The 18,685-nt window shown below is 38.7% G+C and overlaps 1 protein-coding gene across 11 annotated transcripts in view; it reads right to left on the minus strand.

Moving 5' to 3' along the window:
* Window positions 1-583: 583 nt before the first annotated feature.
* The window catches only part of LOC113207579 (sodium/potassium-transporting ATPase subunit alpha), a 31,874-nt gene continuing 13,772 nt past the window's right edge, over window positions 584-18,685 (minus strand). For 2 of the 11 annotated variants that reach the window (XM_052264371.1, XM_052264365.1), the window contains 17 exons: window positions 18,290-18,421; window positions 17,037-17,240; window positions 16,400-16,513; window positions 15,255-15,507; window positions 14,179-14,400; window positions 13,823-14,068; window positions 13,625-13,736; window positions 13,422-13,554; window positions 12,323-12,764; window positions 12,081-12,219; window positions 11,855-11,997; window positions 11,246-11,502; window positions 6,321-6,415; window positions 3,366-3,540; window positions 3,146-3,276; window positions 2,960-3,061; window positions 584-2,869 (listed from right to left, as the gene is read on the minus strand). In XM_052264371.1, coding sequence (XP_052120331.1) covers window positions 2,749-2,869; window positions 2,960-3,061; window positions 3,146-3,276; window positions 3,366-3,540; window positions 6,321-6,415; window positions 11,246-11,502; window positions 11,855-11,997; window positions 12,081-12,219; window positions 12,323-12,764; window positions 13,422-13,554; window positions 13,625-13,736; window positions 13,823-14,068; window positions 14,179-14,400; window positions 15,255-15,507; window positions 16,400-16,513; window positions 17,037-17,240; window positions 18,290-18,421 — 3,021 coding nt within the window. In that variant the 3' untranslated portion in view covers window positions 584-2,748. Of the gene's footprint in view, window positions 2,870-2,959; window positions 3,062-3,145; window positions 3,277-3,365; window positions 3,541-6,320; window positions 6,416-7,093; window positions 7,189-9,201; window positions 9,294-10,628; window positions 10,724-11,245; window positions 11,503-11,854; window positions 11,998-12,080; window positions 12,220-12,322; window positions 12,765-13,421; window positions 13,555-13,624; window positions 13,737-13,822; window positions 14,069-14,178; window positions 14,401-15,254; window positions 15,508-15,954; window positions 16,069-16,399; window positions 16,514-17,036; window positions 17,241-18,289; window positions 18,422-18,685 lie in introns of those variants that run through there. The other 9 variants (XM_052264368.1, XM_052264370.1, XM_052264366.1 and 6 more) reach the window with 9 other exon arrangements.

Below are 18,685 nucleotides of genomic sequence, written 5' to 3' on the forward strand. Positions count from 1 at the left end.
GCAGTGTAGAGTGGCGGCAGTGCTGGCAGCCCTCGAGGCTGAACTGCGCCTGAGGGACGTCGGCATGGACCGCGCTGAGCTCCGGGGCACCGCAGACTTGCACCGCGGTCAGACTCAGACACAGCCGCGCACTCTGAGCGCAGTAGCCGCAGTGTTGGGATGAGATCACAGACCGGGGCAGCGTGGCCCGGCCGGGGTCGAGAGATGCCCCCCGCCCCGCCCCGCCCCCGGGGACATTGCTCTTCCATGTCAGACTGGGGTTTGAGAGCCAGACGTTAGCCGAACGCCGGCTCCTTTCACGTGTACCCCTTCTATCTGAGAAGAGTCTCCTTGACGCTCTTTTTCGTGGGCTGACAATAGTGTTAGCTCCAAAGATCAAGAGATTCATCAACTGCAACGCTCGGCCCTGCCCTCCCCTGCATCTGCCTCCCACAAATCCATGATAACCTGGGGTCTTATATCTTGTCTGATCTTTCCCAGTAGGCGAAATCTCTGGCTGAATACTCTATCTTTGATCACACAACACACACATGTTTTGCAACCCTACAGGAATGAAATGCAGGAAAGATATAAAAATCACGTATTTGTTCAACATGTACCATTTTTATTATGTGCTTATGGCAAACAACTTACACATTCATGATGGATTATGTGTAAAATTTCTTTGTTTTTTCTTTTTTTTTCTTCAAATTCTACCAAAAATTGATGATGAGCCAAGACAACTGCACACTTAGATCTTCCCACCCAGAACAGAAACTAGAGGCTTTCTGCCACATCATCCAACCGGAAGCTGTATTGGTTATTGTCTTACATAGTTTGAACAACGCTCCAGTCGCTCCATCGGTAGATTGTGGTAGGCAGTATGTGTGTAGTTATTATTATTACAGATCACGAGCAATGCATCTACACATTACAGTTAACAAATTAAATGCTCACGTTCATTCATAAACAAAGGACAAACTGCACTGTCATATCGTTAATTGTTCTACAGGCTAATTCTAACCAAAATTCCTGCAGATCGGATGGTTTCAGTAACTATGTTTGTGGTTGACAATGCGTCTCATGTTTTTTTTCTTTTTACATTTCACTCATTCATAGCCAATACAAGGAGGTGGAAATTTCTGATGTGAGTAAGTTCAAACAAAAGAACAAACAAAAAAATATAATAATTTATAAGTTCTTATTTAAAATATGTACAATATCATCATTAGAATGATAGAACAACTTTCCAATCACCGCCTCCAGCATTGACTGGAGTGACTTGGAGTGGCCTGGGCCTTGCCCCGCCCCGAGCTTAGAGCCCGGCTCAACTTACAGCTTACAACCAGCCGCTTGGTTGCAGCTTGCTCGGCAGTGACGAGAGAGCCAAACGGCTTGCTGGTCCAACGCGATGGGCAGCTGCCATGACTGACCGTTCCTACCGCACCTCCCCCCCACCCCCGGCCCTCAATTACCACCCTCATTATTTATCAATATTACATCGCTGGAGTTTGGATCTAGTAAATTTTTCAAGTCTCTCATGTAACAAGCTTCAACAGTGAAATTTGTGTACTGACTTACAATAACAACATGGTTATACTAACCTAAAAATATACCTACAACCTATCTATCCAGTTTCCCCAAGATACTTCAAGCATGGTGTATCCTAGATTGATGGATCCCATCATATCAGAATTTCAAAGTCTATTCTAAAGTAAAAATTAGAACATTGGTAATAGGCAGTAAAAGTAATAGGATTGAAGGGGGGAGGTTTTACAAATGTGTTTTTAAAAATCAATACAAAAAACATTGCTTTTGCAAATATCAGCAAGGTAATTTACATGTAACAAGAAGAAGTGTTCCACATTCACGAATTAATTAAACTGACATGATACACTGGTGGATGGAGGCACGGTGGCAGGAAGGGCCATGCTTCCCCAGCTGCCCCAGAGCACAATTCCTTTTATCAAACCTTATAAACCACACTTCATTCAAACATTGCAACAAGTTCTCGTTTTTGTTTTATTATTTAACTCTATATAAACGAACAATTTAAGTTTCCTATGATCTTTCTTTAATCAATATGTAGTTACAATCAATTTCTTTATTTTTCCCCTCTGAACATAAGTCTCTTCATGTTAAAAAGAAATATTATTTCTTACATACTTCACAACTAATTTAGTTCTCCGACACAGCTGTCAGATCATCTGACTTGATGAGAATTTTATTTCTTCTACATAACTCGAGCAGGCAACTTTCCTCCTAACAAATTTAAAGCCTGCACTAAAACTGAAAAATAACTAAAAGAAGATAATATCAACAAAAATATTACTAAAAAATGTGGAGATTTTACAGCAGCATCATATACAACTTTGCACTCAATAATAAACTAAATGGTAAATACTCTTCATAAAAAAAGGATCAAGAATGAGAATCAGATGTGGCAATAATGTGATGAGGTATTCATTGGTGTCCATATTCCATGCTGTAAACCCCCACGCTGCCCAACCACCTCCTACTGACATGGTCCTTTCAGTCGCACCACCTACATCCACACTTTTTACCTTTACTGTACCTCATTCTTAGTCGTCCCTAGTGGCTGCCTACTAAAACGTGGCTCCAGCGAAGCAAATTGGTTTCTTAAAATATTTTTCGGTCTTCACTTTGAGGAAAGAATTTCCTTAGCTCCTCGGAACAATTCCGAGGCTGCCGCTGAACACTGTACGCGGTCACTACTGAGCAACACGCAGCAAGCACAATGACATGTGCTTAGTAATATGTCTCCTGCTCAAGCCAGCCGCCAGGGTATCTGCGAAGGTAGAAGCGTCGGACCTCGTCATAGACGAAGATGGAGAGCGTGAAGGGCAGGGCTGGGAGCCACCATACAAACCTATGAATAAAAAAACACAAATGTAATTATTGCTGAACGAGAAATAAAAAATTACTAAAAATCCAAACAATTTAAAAATGTGTTTCATACTTGAGCGGGTACATCCTGAGACCCTTGTCCATGCCAGGGGTATATGAAAGGAAGGCAGCAAGAGCAGTCTCAAATACTAGACCAAAGTTAAGTGCCCAGTTTCTGTAACATGACAAGGACAATATTTTCAATTCCACAGTACAGTGAGCACCATTTAATCAATGATAGGAGGAAAAAAAATCTTACCTCATTCCTTGGTGAACAAGAGAATTACGCCTTGTTTTGCACACAATCAAATCAGCCCACTGGACAATGACAATTGACACAAAGAAGGCAGTGTGGCAAGTAAATTCAAGAGCTTTTCTGTCCCTGTAAGTCTGCATGTGCAAAATACGTACTTTAAATACAGAACAACAAAATGAAAAATCAAGGGACAGCAAGATATCTGATTGGTAATCTAACTTACCCATTCCTGTCCATAGGAATCAGGCAGGTCATTGATAGCTTTGGAGTCCCAATGTTTACGGATTCCAAACAACTTGATGGGCAGGAAACCATTCTCTGCCATGATGACAAAGTAGACAAAGAATCCAGCTGCAGCTTGGATCATACCAATTTGACCATACGCCATTGAGATAAGCCTGAGAAATTGAAGAAAATATATTTATTAAGGTGATAATTAGAAAATATTGCTCTGCACATAGAAAATGCTCTTATCTAGCAATGCAGTATTTCCTTGCAATAAAAAGCTTGAAGCTCTTTCTATTAATTTTAGACAGTTTCTTAAACTCTTTAGTTTGTTTTATTAGGATGAGCAATCATCTTGTTTTATTACAGGAGAAAACAAGTACTAAAGCAATCTGGAAGGTATTCATTATTTTGTCAAAGCAAGTATAGTTAACAAGCTGCTTATTGGAAATCATGAAGCACAAGGATTCACTAGGCTTAATTTTCCAAAAGCTAGTTGAGAATGGTAAAGGGTGCAAAGGAGTATGATAAGCATTCAAAGCTTTAATGAATGGTTAAGGCCAAGTTTTCACTGGTTGAAAAACACTAAATGATGTGACCCACTGGTTGAACCATCCGCAGCTTAAGTTAATATTATTACCAATACTTTATATTAATAGATACACATAAATGTTTCATTTTAACTACAATATATATTGCTTCAGCAATAAGGGGGTAAGGATATTTCTTTAACCAGAAAACTTAACCCATTTTTGAAGCTAAAGTAACTTGTTAGTTAATACCAAACCAGTTGCCCTTAATCCCTAGTGCATTCATGCCTCCATTCATTTATGTTAAGTGCCAAAGCAACACATACTCTTTCTTGGATTTAGGGATTATCTCACGGTTTACTTTAATTAAGAAGATACATGTAAAAGCCACACAGTACCACAAATTTCGCACATTTAGAAAGGAATGAAGAAGTACTTCACATCAGAGGATTTAATTACAATAAATAATAATTATGTTTTAAAATTGTTGATATTTTAAATCTACAATTTTGAAAGTTTTGGGGATGACATTTCGTTTAAGGTCATTGGTGTTTCATTTTTCTTTCTTTCTTTCCTTCTTTCTTTTTTTGTGATAGTTGTGTGGCATTCAAACGTCTTATATAAAGAGCAACTTATACCTGATCAAAACAACACACACAGTTCACACTCAGCCCTGCTCATGCATTCAATGTGAAGCTCACTTGATATTAAAACACACCAGGTCTTACATACCAACAAAACTTACTTTCTGTTGTTTTGTTTTTTAAAATAAAAAAGGGGAAGCAAACCAGACACACAGGCATGTACACAAACACATTCACCTCTCCCTGACATGACAACATAAGCAAGATATTTGTCTTGGTTTCTCCTGCCCAAAATTTGTGTTATTTTTCATTTTACCTCAATAAGATGGAACATTGCAGACTATCATAATTTGGGATTGATTGATTGGCTGGACTGTAGTTAATAAGGTTGCAATTTTTAAAACCAAATTAAATCAATAGTGTATGAAGAATGTTACCTTGATTTGATGACTGATCTCCTGATTCTGACTAATATTACGGAGTTGGAACAATTTCTTTAACAAGTAGGAATCTACATACAGTAATAATAAGCAGGTTTACAAAATACTCTGCTCAGTAATTTAAACATTTATCAAACCAACTTTAGCTACAGTTAAATGTGCTAATTGGAGTGCATTACAATGTGAAGGAGTGTTCTCAATGTGTCAGTGGCACTGAGTAGTGCAGATAACTAAGTTGAAACATAACTGTTTAAGTTGGGGGCTACAAATTTTTTGCTCAATAAAAGAAGAAATGTAGTATTGTTACTTGGTAAGTATAATAATATCACACACCCATTCCACAGATAAAATTGATCTGTATTAATTATCTGTTCTGTTTGGATGTTATGTACAAGCTATGCTAAAACCAATGAGTGCATTTAACAGTGATGAAAGTGAGTCTTTTCAACTCAAAAGTGCTGTTGAATGGCCGACTGGTTCTTGTGGAAGTATTGACCTATGAGGCAGAAGTGCGTTAATTGTAGTTATTTCAATTTTGAAGTAAGAGTGTAGGAAATGTTTTACCATGATCAGTTTATCATTAAAGCTTGTGTGTGTCTTAAAATGTATCCAGTATGTAGTCTGTTCTAGAATGTGGCATAATGTATTAGGTAAGTAAACATAGAAAAGAGTATTTTGAAATGAATACACCTGATTTTTAACCTCAAAGATATTGTTTTAAGGGAAACTGCACTGAAATGAGAAGCATTCTGAAAAATTCTATTCCACTATATAGTTTAGAAATTAGAACATCTTAGTAACCACAGCTGACTAATTATTTTTCTAGGACTAGCTACATCAGCAGCACGAATAAATACCGTAGAAAAACACAACTTTCAGACAAAAGTAATATAAAAAAACATTAAAAAAAGTGATAACATTTAAATAGAAAATAAGTTTCACTTAATATGGCATAAACTGACTAAATTAAGCGTCAGTTTAGTGTACAATTGGATTTATTTCTGAAAGTTGTCCCTTTCAATTGAGTAACTCTAAATGTAGTTCCTATAGTATAGGTAGGCATGACAGGCTCACGGGAGCCTGACATTTCATTTCTTAGCAAAGATACAGCAAGAAGGGAGTGGAAGAAAAACAAAGAAATGGAAAAGAAGAAAAGGTCAAACAGCCAGAAAAATATGGAAGAAAACGGGTATGAGTCAGTCTTGATTTGAGTCACCTTAGTCTGGTCAGTGCAGTTAGTTTTAGTAACAAAATCAATAGTTTAAGTGGTATTGAGTTGATAGTACCATAAAAGAAACTGAAACTGAGGACAATTAAAAAATACATAAAATAACCAAGACAAGGAGGAGAACGGACGCGACATACGCGGACAGCAAGACGACATATTTAGAAAACCCACCTGTGGTTCACCAACTTGTCACTGTACGGGTCACGGGGCTGCCGTTTCATAATGTCTGACTCTGGAGCTTCATAAGCCAGAGATATAGCAGGCATCTACGGTGTAATACAGTACAATAGTTAGTTTCCAAGAGTTCTCGAACACCATGCAAAGGATCGATAGTTTTCCCTCTTATTCAAGGGTATCGACCTGGTGGGGACTCCTGACTAGTAGACCGCTAACAACGTAGCATTTGTTATTCTAGTGAGTTGAGTCTGGATAAATGGGTAGAGGTTTGAAGGAGATGATGATGAGATGAGAATGGAAAGTCGCAAAAGCCAGAAGAAAGAACAGTCAAAGTGAGAGTGTCCATACTGTGTGTGCAAAAACACATGCAAACAGAATTTTACAAAGCCACATCAATTTCAGCAAGCTAAATATCTGTGTGTGTGGTGTACATAAATAAATATAATGAAAATAAAGATGCAGTCCAACTAAATTAACATTGACAAAGAAGGAACTACTAAACCTTATTGATCACTTACCTTACTGAACTTAAATTTCTACATTTCAAAACTAACTACGCAGAAAAAGCAGAGAAATTTGGCCGCTTGAGCAAAAGAATGCCTCCGATTATGTGGCCCGTGCGATGGCCTGAAGGCATGCTTTTACTCGAAACGTTGTGATTCATCACACTTATTTTAAACAGAGAGAGAGGAGAGAGACAGACAGACTTATCCAACAATTACCACAAATATCAGTAATGTTAACTCTTAAATTGTCTCATGATTTACCTTTCGTTTACGAGTTTATCTGTGAAAGGATTTCGAGGCTGTCGCTTCATGATATCTGACTCGGCTTCTTCATAGGCCAAGGAAATGGCAGGGACCTAATAGCAAGGCAACACCATGGTGAAAACAAAACAAATCAATACAAACTAAGGACCAGCAACTAATTTAACGAACACAAGAGTACAACACAGTAAGCATTCCGACGCCTCTGCAGGGTTTCCTACAAGGCAGGTGGGAACTTTGTGCTGCGGCTGAGATAAAGTAAACATGCGCAGCTCTTAAAACCTCCTTAATAAAAAAAATAATAAAAAAAGAAAGTGCTCCACCTTTGAACAGCCACAGCCTTAACATGTAAATGTTAAGACACCCTACAATGCAAATTAAGTTAACATGCCCATCCATTTGAGCCGAAAACAATCATTGGAAGACCCCACTTACAAACTTTGTCTCTTATTTTTAAACTTTTGAGGGAAATATTCAAACAGTAATCCACTAATAACATATTGTAAATTAAAAATTTCACATCATGCTGTAATCATTGTAAGGAAAGGTCCAAACACCAATGATTAAAAGCTTGAATAATGCTTCCTCTCATTTCAATTTTTTTGGACTCTAAAATTTCTAACAAATTCTATACTTTGAAGTCTCTGGACTCCAAAACAAGACCAAGCAAGGGCTTCAAGGCAAGTCTATTTTTGCACTACGCTCCAGCAATACACACCAACATAAGCAGTTAGCGTTCAAACTTAACATAGCCTGGCACTAAATTCTAAACAACTAAACAAAAAAATATGTCTTGACAATAAAAATGAATGTGCTAATCATTTTCAAGGATAATTTTTCTGATAAATGAGTATGGGTGGAATGGTTTGGGTTGGGAGAGGGGCAACGGGGAAGGTTTCACATTTTTCTACACATTTCATAATGCCATCAATATTAATCGGTCAGACTTCAGAAACCTCACATTTTTATGAAGCCATCATGCATCTATGGTGAAATGGTGGAGGGGGAAAGGTCGTATCTATAAGAAGACAGATTTTGTTCCAATTCACAAATACAACACAGCAAAATACCAGAACACACCAGAATCCCAAACTGCAAAAAAGTCATACAGATTTACACCACATATCCCAAGGAAATTAAAAAAAAAAAAAAAAAATGAAAATGACTGGTAAAAGGTTATCTGAAATCAGTTAATTTTTTGAGCATAGCCATTTGCTGTTCAAAATACGAAGGGTCATTGCTCTGTGGCCAGCTGCTTCAAAAAGAGACATAAATTAACAGTTAAAGGATGCTTTCCAAGATAAAATATAAATTAATACTGTTTAGGAAGAGGAAAATTTTGTATTTTTAAAATGAGAAAGTGGTGCAAAGGAGAATGACAGAGAAAGCACAGATGCAAAAAAAGGTTCGTACAGGAATCAAGCATGATGTTTCATTTTCCAATACCACAAATATATGCTTGCTTCACTGTTAAGCACCGAAAGCTAAACAAATATAGCATTTTGACAGATAATCACTGGCAAATTGGGAAATTTAATAAAAATACAATGTCAAAAGAAAAAAACAATTGATGAATTTTTCAAATGCTGGATGCTTAGCAATGAAGAACTGAGGCTCTTGCACAGTGAATATTTGTTCTACACCGACAGCACCAAAACCAAGGCCCTTTCTACCATTCATAAACATTAAATTTCATCCCAAAATACACCTGCTTAGCATTCAAAGCACCTGCAAAAATTTCAACTCGTTACAAATTTTCTCCACAGTAAACTGTCACATGGAAGAAGATTGAGGTGAGCAAGCTACTAGTAAATTCAACTTTCCAAAATAAATGACTTTACAATTACTAAAACCATTATTTTCCCTGACAAGATTCTGTAAGGAAAACATTGAGGTGATTATTATGCCCACATTATTACTTCTCCTTCCAAGTGATCATCAGGCATTTCAACCAATGGCTTCCCAGGGTTTATTAAAAGTAGTGATTCATGCATAACTGCAAAATTAGTATATTTTACTGAGTCATCTGATTTCTTTTTAAGTATCCCACTGATAGCAGACGATCACAATATCCCACAGAAAATAGATGCTTGGCCACCTTAATCTACCTTTTGTTGACCAATTTGTCATTCAAATTACGAGGAGGTCGTTGCATGACATCCATCTCTGGAGCTTCATAGGCGAGAGAAATCGCTGGTACCTGGCAAACACAAATTCTCTACAAAACCCATCTAATCTTGGAGAAAATCTATTCACTGCTATAGTACTGCCAAGAAATCCACTGGAGAGATCTACTGGGAGAGTAATTAATAAATTATGCTTTATGAAAGTAATGAAACAGCAATTTTAAGATCTCAGCTAATCTTGCAAGTACTGTATGTATCTCCAAAATGTGGAACGAGTTAATAAAATAGATATAATAAATTTGAAGAAAAATCTATTTGTTAGTGCCACTACTTGAAAAAGAACCACAATTGATGCCTTCTTTGCATATAATGCCAGTTTACTTCTGTTTTAGGAGATGAGTTCACAAATAATGTGAAATATTTTAGCAACAATGTTGATGATGATGATCTGAGTATAAGGCATAACTTGATTACTTTGTAAAGGAAGAGCATCAACTGAGTTGACAAAACATGAACTACGAAACCAACATAGCCACACCTGTATGCTGGCAGCCAATGTGCAGCACATTGTTAAACTGGAGCTGCTCGCAATCAGCGCACACAGCCGCCACTTCATACAACTCACACAAAACTACAAGCTAATCTACATAAAAATCTGGAGCTGCAAGCTGCACTCAGTCAAACGTACTACAGGATTAAAAGTCATAAATTTCTCCCTCAATTTAAATGCTACATTAGGGGTAACCACATTAAATCAAGTGTCCATTTGATGGAAACACCACAGAGAAACAGAAGAACAAAAACAAGTCAGATTAAAAGTAGTAGGACTAGGGAGTGAGGATAGTAGCTGTAACTCTCCAAGCTGGAATAAAACATTAGATTTCATAAGATAACAAAACTACCCAATTCATCACAAAGATTAAAAGAAGTCAATACAACATTCTGATGATTTTACAGAAAGAAGAAAACGTGAGAAATAAAAAAATATGCAAAGTTGTAAATAAGACTTAACTCAATGTGATGACTCAGATAGGTAAAATCAAAATGGTAAAAACCTTGCATGGGACAGATAAAGTTAGGGCTTGGATCAAGATGTTTAGATGGCTCTTGGTAGGGAGATGATACTGGATGGGGTGGACTTGTCTAATATTTTTCAGATGGGAAAACCAAGATAATTTGCTAATAACTGGTCCTTGGACAGCTCACAAAATTATTGAGTTCTAAGCATAATGAGGAGCCACTGTCATAAATATTGCTTGTGCTTTCCAAATGGTTAATATAAATAATTCAACTACAGTTGTAACTAGCCCATTGTACATCCCTAAACAGGACATTAGCAGTTAACTAACTCCTGGCATAAATCTGGCAACAAATTGACTTAGGATCCAGTCAATACATAGGTAGGTTACCTTTCATTGACCAAATTATCTAAGTATGGATTTCGTGGCCTTCGCTTCATTATATCAGATTCTGCTTCTTCATAAGCTAGTGATATGGCAGGTACCTGATATTTTGAGTTGGGTACAAAAGAAGAACCACACACAAACATGCTTAATAAAAATGAAGAAGAATAAATTATATCTAGAAAAAATTGTGCAACATCAAGTGCAACACCAAGTGCAGCTCTGAGCAGCTCAAGTACGTAACACAACAAACAACAAAATCTCAGTGCAACCATAACACAAAGTAGCAAATAATCACTGCAGTTTCAGATATTAATCTGTACAAGTACAATGAAAACAGGGCTTGATGCACTGAAATATTGTTGAATGAAATTGAAAAGGAGTATGGTAATTTGGATGCGTTACGAAAATGTGATGGAAAATGGAAGAAAATTGAGAGAAAAATAATAACCAGAATGGGATAAGTTGCCGCAAACAAAGTCATACAAAAAATTCACTTTAAACTCTTAGAGGATGTCAACTTTGGAAATCAACAATGGAGACAGCTGCACAAAATCTTGAATAAAAATTACCTTGAGTTTAACCAAGGTAGAGAAATTCTATGTATCATCTGATGAACTTACCATGTCAGTTCCCAAGTCAATGCAGAGAATGGTGACAGTACCAAGAGGTAGAGGAATGTCCAATAAAATGAAGGCCAGGAAAGGTGAGATTTCAGGAATGTTTGAGGTAAGGGTGTATGCAATGGACTTTTTCAAGTTATCGAAGATGAGACGCCCTTCCTCGACACCAGTGACAATTGATGCAAAATTATCATCTAGCAGAATCATGTCAGCAGCTTGCTTTGATACATCAGAACCAGCAATACCCATGGCAACACCTGCAATAGTATTAGACAATAGTATAAAGCAAATACATTACAATAACACACATAACTTAAAGATTTTTGTTTGATACTAACTACAAAAATTGACAGCAAACCTAAAAGTCGTTTAAGTACAAACAGAAGAAAGAGTGTACCTGTCAGATTAACTGAATAAGGTATGCTATGTACTGGAATTGGTGTAGTAATTGTCATAATATTTTACTGAGACATTGTGCTGGGTAGACAATTCCTTAAGTCAACCAGCAGAAACACTCTTTCTTCAAAGTGTATGATCAACTGTTTAGATTTGCAGTGAAATTGAACAGTGGCATGGGGTGAAATACAAAGTGTTTTACTTAGTACTAACCAATATCAGCTTTCTTCAAAGCTGGAGAATCGTTTACACCATCACCAGTGACAGCAACAATGGCACCCATTCGCTGGCAACCCTCCACAATGATGAGCTTCTGCTGAGGTGAGGTACGAGCAAATACAATCTCAGTGTGATGGCTGGAAAAATATTGCCAATTAGTAGACTTTATTAAACTAGGACTAGAAGTACAAACTGGAATGATATATGAACTTAAACCAACCGAAGAATATCATCAAGATGTGAAGAGTCCAAATCACGGAGTTCAGTTCCATGCACAACAGCAGCCTTGGCCTCTCGAGGGTTTACCTCAGACACTGGGATATTCAGCCTTTGTGCAATGTCTTCAACGGTTTCATTACCTAATTAAAAAAAAAATGATCCAAAATTACAAGCAATTCAAAGGAGACACAATAGGTTCAACTAAAACTAGTTAAAGGAAAGCACTAGACTGCACAAACCCACCTTCAGAAATGATGCCAACAGATTTTGCAATAGCTTTGGCAGTAATAGGGTGATCACCAGTTACCATGATAACTTTGATACCAGCAGAACGGCATTTAGCAACAGCATCAGGGACAGCAGCACGAGGAGGATCAATCATAGACATTAGGCCCACAAACCGCATTCCAGAAATAGGGAAGTTCACTTCATCACAATCAAATTTGAAGCCAATGGGGTATTTGTCAGTGGGAAGCATGAGGTCACAGAACCCAAGGACACGCTCTCCCAAGCCACCAAGTTCCAAGTACGCATTATTGAAGGCTTCTTTCATTTCTTCATCAAGGACCTTCTCTTTTCCGCCAATGAAAATGGTTGAGCATCTGTCCAAGATACGTTCGGGAGCTCCCTTCATCACAGACAAGTGACGAGGATCGTTTGGATCATCAGTTTCGTGAACAGAAACCTGCAAAATGAATTGAAGTGATGAAAATGACCGTAAATCATGGAAAAGTAATAAGGGAAGTTGAAGTAACACAAAATATATATTATGGCGGGTTTACGATGGATTTTCTTATGTTATGTCAGAACTTATGTTATGTTGAAAGAGCTTATGTTATGTCGGTTTTGATGGGGGTGTTTACGGTGGTTACGTTATGTCTGCAAGGAACCTTATGTGAAATGTACCTAAAAGCATAAAACTATATTTTTGGGGGAGTTAAAACCATTGCGAGAAATTTAAAATTAATTTTTGCTGTCAATTCTTTGTATGACAGCTTCAAATTTAAATTGTCCGAATCCATAATTTACTTTGTAGGTTAGGTTTCCACTGCTTCGCGCGCGTTCTCGCGTTTCTCATTGGTTCCCGCGTCACGTGACCCTTATGTTATGTCGAAGTAGAACATAAGTCAACTCGATAGTTGACTTATGTTGCAAGGAGTTATGTCGCAACATAACATAACGATCAACATAGCATCGTAAACGGTCCCATAAGAGACAAGCAAAGTTGACTTTTCGACATAACATAAGGGTACGACATAGCATAAGAAAATCCATCGTAAACCCGCCATTAAATTTTGGGCTCCAAAATTTGTATGAATTTAAAGTAGTATAGTAAACAAACCTGGTATTTGTTGGTGGAATTGAAGGGAACTTCACATACTTTCTTGTTATTCTTGCGGAGTTTCATAACATCACCCAAAGCCAACTCCATGCACTTCAAAAGGGCAGCCTCAGAAGCATCACCAGCCACCTCCCTGTAACATGAGAACTATTAGTTGCCTGAAAAAGCACATCAAAGTGAGAGAGGAATGAACTGGAACATACTTCTTAAGAATTGGGACATTTTCTTGACCACCTTTGAACTCTGCTCGGTTGCAAAGGGCAGCAATCCTTGACAGAGCTTTGAATCCTGGGCTGGTGCGGTCATATTGCACTCCTGTTAAGTAGAAAGATTTGATGGGTCCCATTTCATTAACAAAACCTTTTCATTAGATAAAAATGTCAGGAACCTGCAGTACTAACCTGATTGATCCTCAGTAGTGTCTGCCTCAATAATTTGGTTATCAAACCACATGTGAGCAACAGTCATCCGGTTTTGGGTAAGGGTGCCAGTTTTGTCTGAGCAAATGGTAGATGTGGAACCCAATGTTTCTACAGCCTCCAAATTCTTAACCAAGCAATTTTTAGATGCCATTCTTTTGGCCGTGAGGGTCAAACAGACAGTTACAGTTGCAAGCAAACCTTCTGGTACATTGGCAACAATAATACCTGAGATTTTAATTTTAAAAAGATAATTAGATTTAACAATGCCTCATTGTTTCCTACCTAAAATATGTGCAGCAGAATGGATGTTAAAGGAGGTATTAATTATAGCTTACCAATGAGGAAAATAACAGCATCAAGCCAGTGGTATCCCAGGATAAAAGCAATGACAAAGAAGGAAACACCAAGGAACACAGCCACGCCAGTAATGAGGTGGATGAAATGGTGAATTTCCTTGGCAATAGGTGTTTCGCCTGTATCTAGACCTGATGCTAGACCAGCAATTCTGCCCATGACTGTATGGTCACCACAGCTGATAACAATACCCTTAGCAGTACCTGCACAAAAAATGAATTAAGATTGATTTCAGTTAACTTACACTGGAAACAAATACAATAAATTCATATAATTTTTATTTCTTACTCGTTCTTTACCACCCACCCTCTCACCAAGTCGGTGGTGGAAGAACGAGTATTGTTCTTGGTGCAAGGTAATGCTTAACATGATTCCACTTTCATCTCACAATACCAACAGATGTCGAAATTGTACCATTTTCGTTTGGTATTACTGGTCTTGATTGCAACAATGAACTTTTTTATTATTTTGAGAACTCTTAACAAATTTTTCTGATTTTTGTGCCAAGTCCCCAACCAAGTTTATTAGTGGACATTTTAATCTCAGAAGACACAACAGCTAGTAACATAAAAGTAATACTATTCAAAATTAGGAACCTTACTGTCACCTTTAATAAAAATTAAATTTATTTTGAGAACTCTAAAGAAAAAATTTGAGGGTTCTCAGTATAAGTCCCCCGACCACCGAGTCGGCAGCCTCGGGCTGTATTTGGGTCCTGCCTCGGGTCCCATTGTTGGGGCTGCCGGGGTTGCCCTGGCTGCCCCCTTTTCCAGAAGTGTTATTGGTTGTAGTTGCCTCTCTTTTCATTACTTCAAAATCACTTCCAACGAAACCAGCAAATTCATTTTAACAGTTCTCATTAACACACAACTGGCAAGACCAATATCAAAACTACCAATTTCCATGATATTTGTACATGCATATCTGCACAGTAATAAAATTGGAAAATGTAAAGCACCAAGAACAATACTTGCAAAACACCGTAGAGAACGAGTGTTACATTTGACACTACATTAATTTTGAGTCTACTTCACCCTTGTTAAATGTTTTTACTGACCTTCCACAGCATTGGTCGAGAAGAAAGCCAAATTCTTGGTTTCCAAAGGATTTTCATGGGTAAATTCAACGCTACGGCTCTGAGGCTCAGACTCTCCAGTCAATGAAGAGTTGTCTACTTTAAAGCCACGAGACTCAACAATACGGATGTCAGCAGGAATTCTGTCTCCAAACTTAACTTCCACAACATCACCAAGTACCAGATCCTCAGCACGTACTGTTACTTTTTCACCTTCTCTTACAACTGTTGCAAACTGTAAGATTTAATCAGGTATTAGCCAGAGAATAGATAGATAATAAAATGTAAGATATAACAATGGGTTGAATATAATTAGCATTTCTTAGAATCCAATTTAAATTAGTGGCATGCAAAAGAATTTTAAGGCAAAAATTTTCATGCAATAATGGAATATTAAAATACTACACAAGCCATTAAACTGATGATAAATACACATGCAACCGAAGTAATTACAAGAGAATTTGGGAAGAAGGGAAGAATTGAAGGTCATGGCCTGTTCTCACTTAATACAGCTGAGTGGGCTGAGCATGTTCATAGAGAGGATGTCACGCAGGGCACACATGGTATGCCTCTGTTAAATGAAACCGGTCTTAATTTGTCTTTCCTTTGACTATCAAATTTTGTTACTTCATATAGCAGGTGCATATATAAGTACTCCATAAGGGCTTGCCATACTACTTACTTGCGGAACTAGAGATTTAAAGGAGTCCATAATACTGCCACTCTTAGCCTCTTGCCAGTAAGAAAAGGTTCCTGTGACCATGACCACAACTGACAGCACAATACCCAAGAACAACTGTAAAAGCATTGAAGAGCATGCAGAACATAAGTAAATGCAGGGGAATTGCAGTGGTCCAAATTACAAAAGCATACAAATTCAGCCGAAGTCGGGAGCACGGAAGAAGATCAGAAGACAGGTGGTCCAGTGCTTTTTGGAGGAAAAAAAAATAAAACCTACGTGCAAAGCTAAGCAGATTAAGAAGAGGTCACATTGAATTTAAATTGTGCAATACAAGGCACCAAAGTAAACCTAATGATACAAAATGTACAAAACAAAATACAGAAGCCATCAAATCATAGCTTCATCATGCTTCCATGCAGTCATTTTGCGGTGTGGTCCTTCTTACCTGAGGGACCATGCTCTTAAATGATTCCATAATTGCTGATGACTTAGCCTCCTGATAGTATGAAAAGCAGCCAGTAACAATCACGACTGCCGATAGTACCACTCCCAGGTAAAGCTGTTTAAAAATGTGATTTATCATATCAATTACAGAACACTACAAACCACAAACACTTCTGGCAGAGAAAACACATATTATAAGCCTAGAGTTTGTTTCTTCTTTGAGCCAACACGACCCTTCAGCTCACAAATTTCAACCACTAAGAACATTCTGCAGGCTGTCACATACTTCAAATTCAGAAAGGGTTAGCCCGACTGCTTGTTCATAGAGAACTGGTGCATACGGTAGGCGTACGGACAGGCCCGTCACTCGAGTCGGGTTACCAGGTCACCTCAATCGGCCCATTCCCTGTGTCCAACTAGTGCTGGTTCGTCTGCCCAACGTTTGGCCCCCATACTATAAATTCCTTGGTCATACCATACTAAACCGCATTCAGGCGCGTGGGGGGTTTGCATTCTCGCTCGTCGTCCAAAAGGCAAGCCCACCCGCACGCCTGCAAGCGGTCAACTAGTACGGGGCCTATGAAACACCCTGCATATTAACGAGTGACCAACAGTACAACGATTACACAGAAACTTACATTATCGTCAGCAGGCTCTTCAACCGTACTGGCTTGGATGGAGTATGCAATAAAGCACAGGATGGCACCAATCCACAAGAGAAGGGCAAAGCCTCCAAAGAGTTGCTTGCAGAATTTGACCCATTCTGGGGTGGTTTTAGGGGGCGTAAGGGCATTGGGGCCATCTCGCTCCAAATTTTCTTTTGCTTTCGCATGTGATAGACCCTGGGAGAAAACGTCAAAGATGAGTTATTAGTAACATAGCATTCCTAACAAATAATTGTGACTTTGGAGCAATTAATTATAACAACGAAGACATTCCATACAATTGCAGTTATTACAATCACGGTAAAAACAGTGTTTCATTTATTGAGGGAAAAGGGAAAACTTTGAGGAACTCCCCTGGTTTGACGAAAACTCCTCAGATTTTGAGGTGTCCTCAAAAGATGTGGGATTTTCCCTAATTTTTTGAGAAGATTCCTCAAAGTCTGAGGCGAGATCGGAGGACTCTTCTTCAAACATAGGAGTTCCTCAAAGTTTTCCCCTTTTCATTAAAAAATGAGACATTGTTCTGACCGTGATACCAGGTAGCACATTAACCCCACGCCGTGTATTATAAGTTATACTGTACCGCATGCAGACGTGTGGGCGGGTTGCCTATTGCTCCCGACCACAGCGCCGTAATCGCATCATGCATGCGGTACAGGGTACAGTACAGTAACTACAGGGTGGGTGTTATATGCCGGACTTTTTAGACAGACCCCAAGACTGTCTCTGCCAGAGGGAGAAAACGTCCCCCCTAACTCGCTTTTTTTTCTGGTTATATTGTTCGGCATACAGGTGGGCGGGCGGGCTTGACTGGCGACTCTTCACTGGAAACGCAAGTGTGTGAATGTCGCACACTTGCAGGTGTGTAAATATACATTCGTACACTTACGGGGGTAAACGTGTGAATTTTGTAGGAAAAATTCACACGTTTACCCCCTGAAGGGTACGAATGGATACTCACACACCTAGAAGTGTGCGACATTCACACACTTGCGTTTCCAGTGTTCCAACGGCACCATGTGGCCCCGTGCGAGTATGTAACCCATCCGCACACCTGCATGCGGTTCAGTATAACACAAATAATAAAAAGTCCGGCAACGTACACCCATCCTGTATGAAAGTGCGCGGGGTTGATCAGCCACCTGGGATTCATTTGGCCGTAACTCATCCCCCTCAAGGCAAACTGCCTCATCTGTGTGACGCATTAGAGGTAGGAAAGTACTTACTCTCTCTGGGTTAGTTTGGAATCGTTGGTAGAGTTCGTCTGGGGTTATTTTATGGAAGTCAATATCCAATTCTTGTTTAAGGTCATCTAGATCGTCTCCCTTTCTTTTCGCCTTCGGATTTTTCCGCCGCGACTGCAAAGTAAAAAACAAGTCTAAGTTAGATCACTAGAAAAATATCTTGCATAACAACAGCCTTGCCTTAAAAAAATGAGAGCCTCTTTTCTCCATTGTGTACCGAGTGTTTCAGAGCGGACACTACAGCGATGCGGGATTGCATACTCACTAGAGCCGCAGGGGCTCTAACGCCTTACGGAACCCGCAAGCCTGCTGCATCCGCTCTTAAACATCCGTTACGTAAATCCAATACATGCTTTATTGGACGCAACACCATTCAAA

This window comes from Frankliniella occidentalis, unplaced genomic scaffold (assembly GCF_000697945.3).
Source record: "Frankliniella occidentalis isolate FOCC.00 unplaced genomic scaffold, Focc_3.1 Scaffold18, whole genome shotgun sequence".
In the NCBI taxonomy this organism is placed as follows: Eukaryota; Metazoa; Arthropoda; class Insecta; order Thysanoptera; family Thripidae; genus Frankliniella; species Frankliniella occidentalis.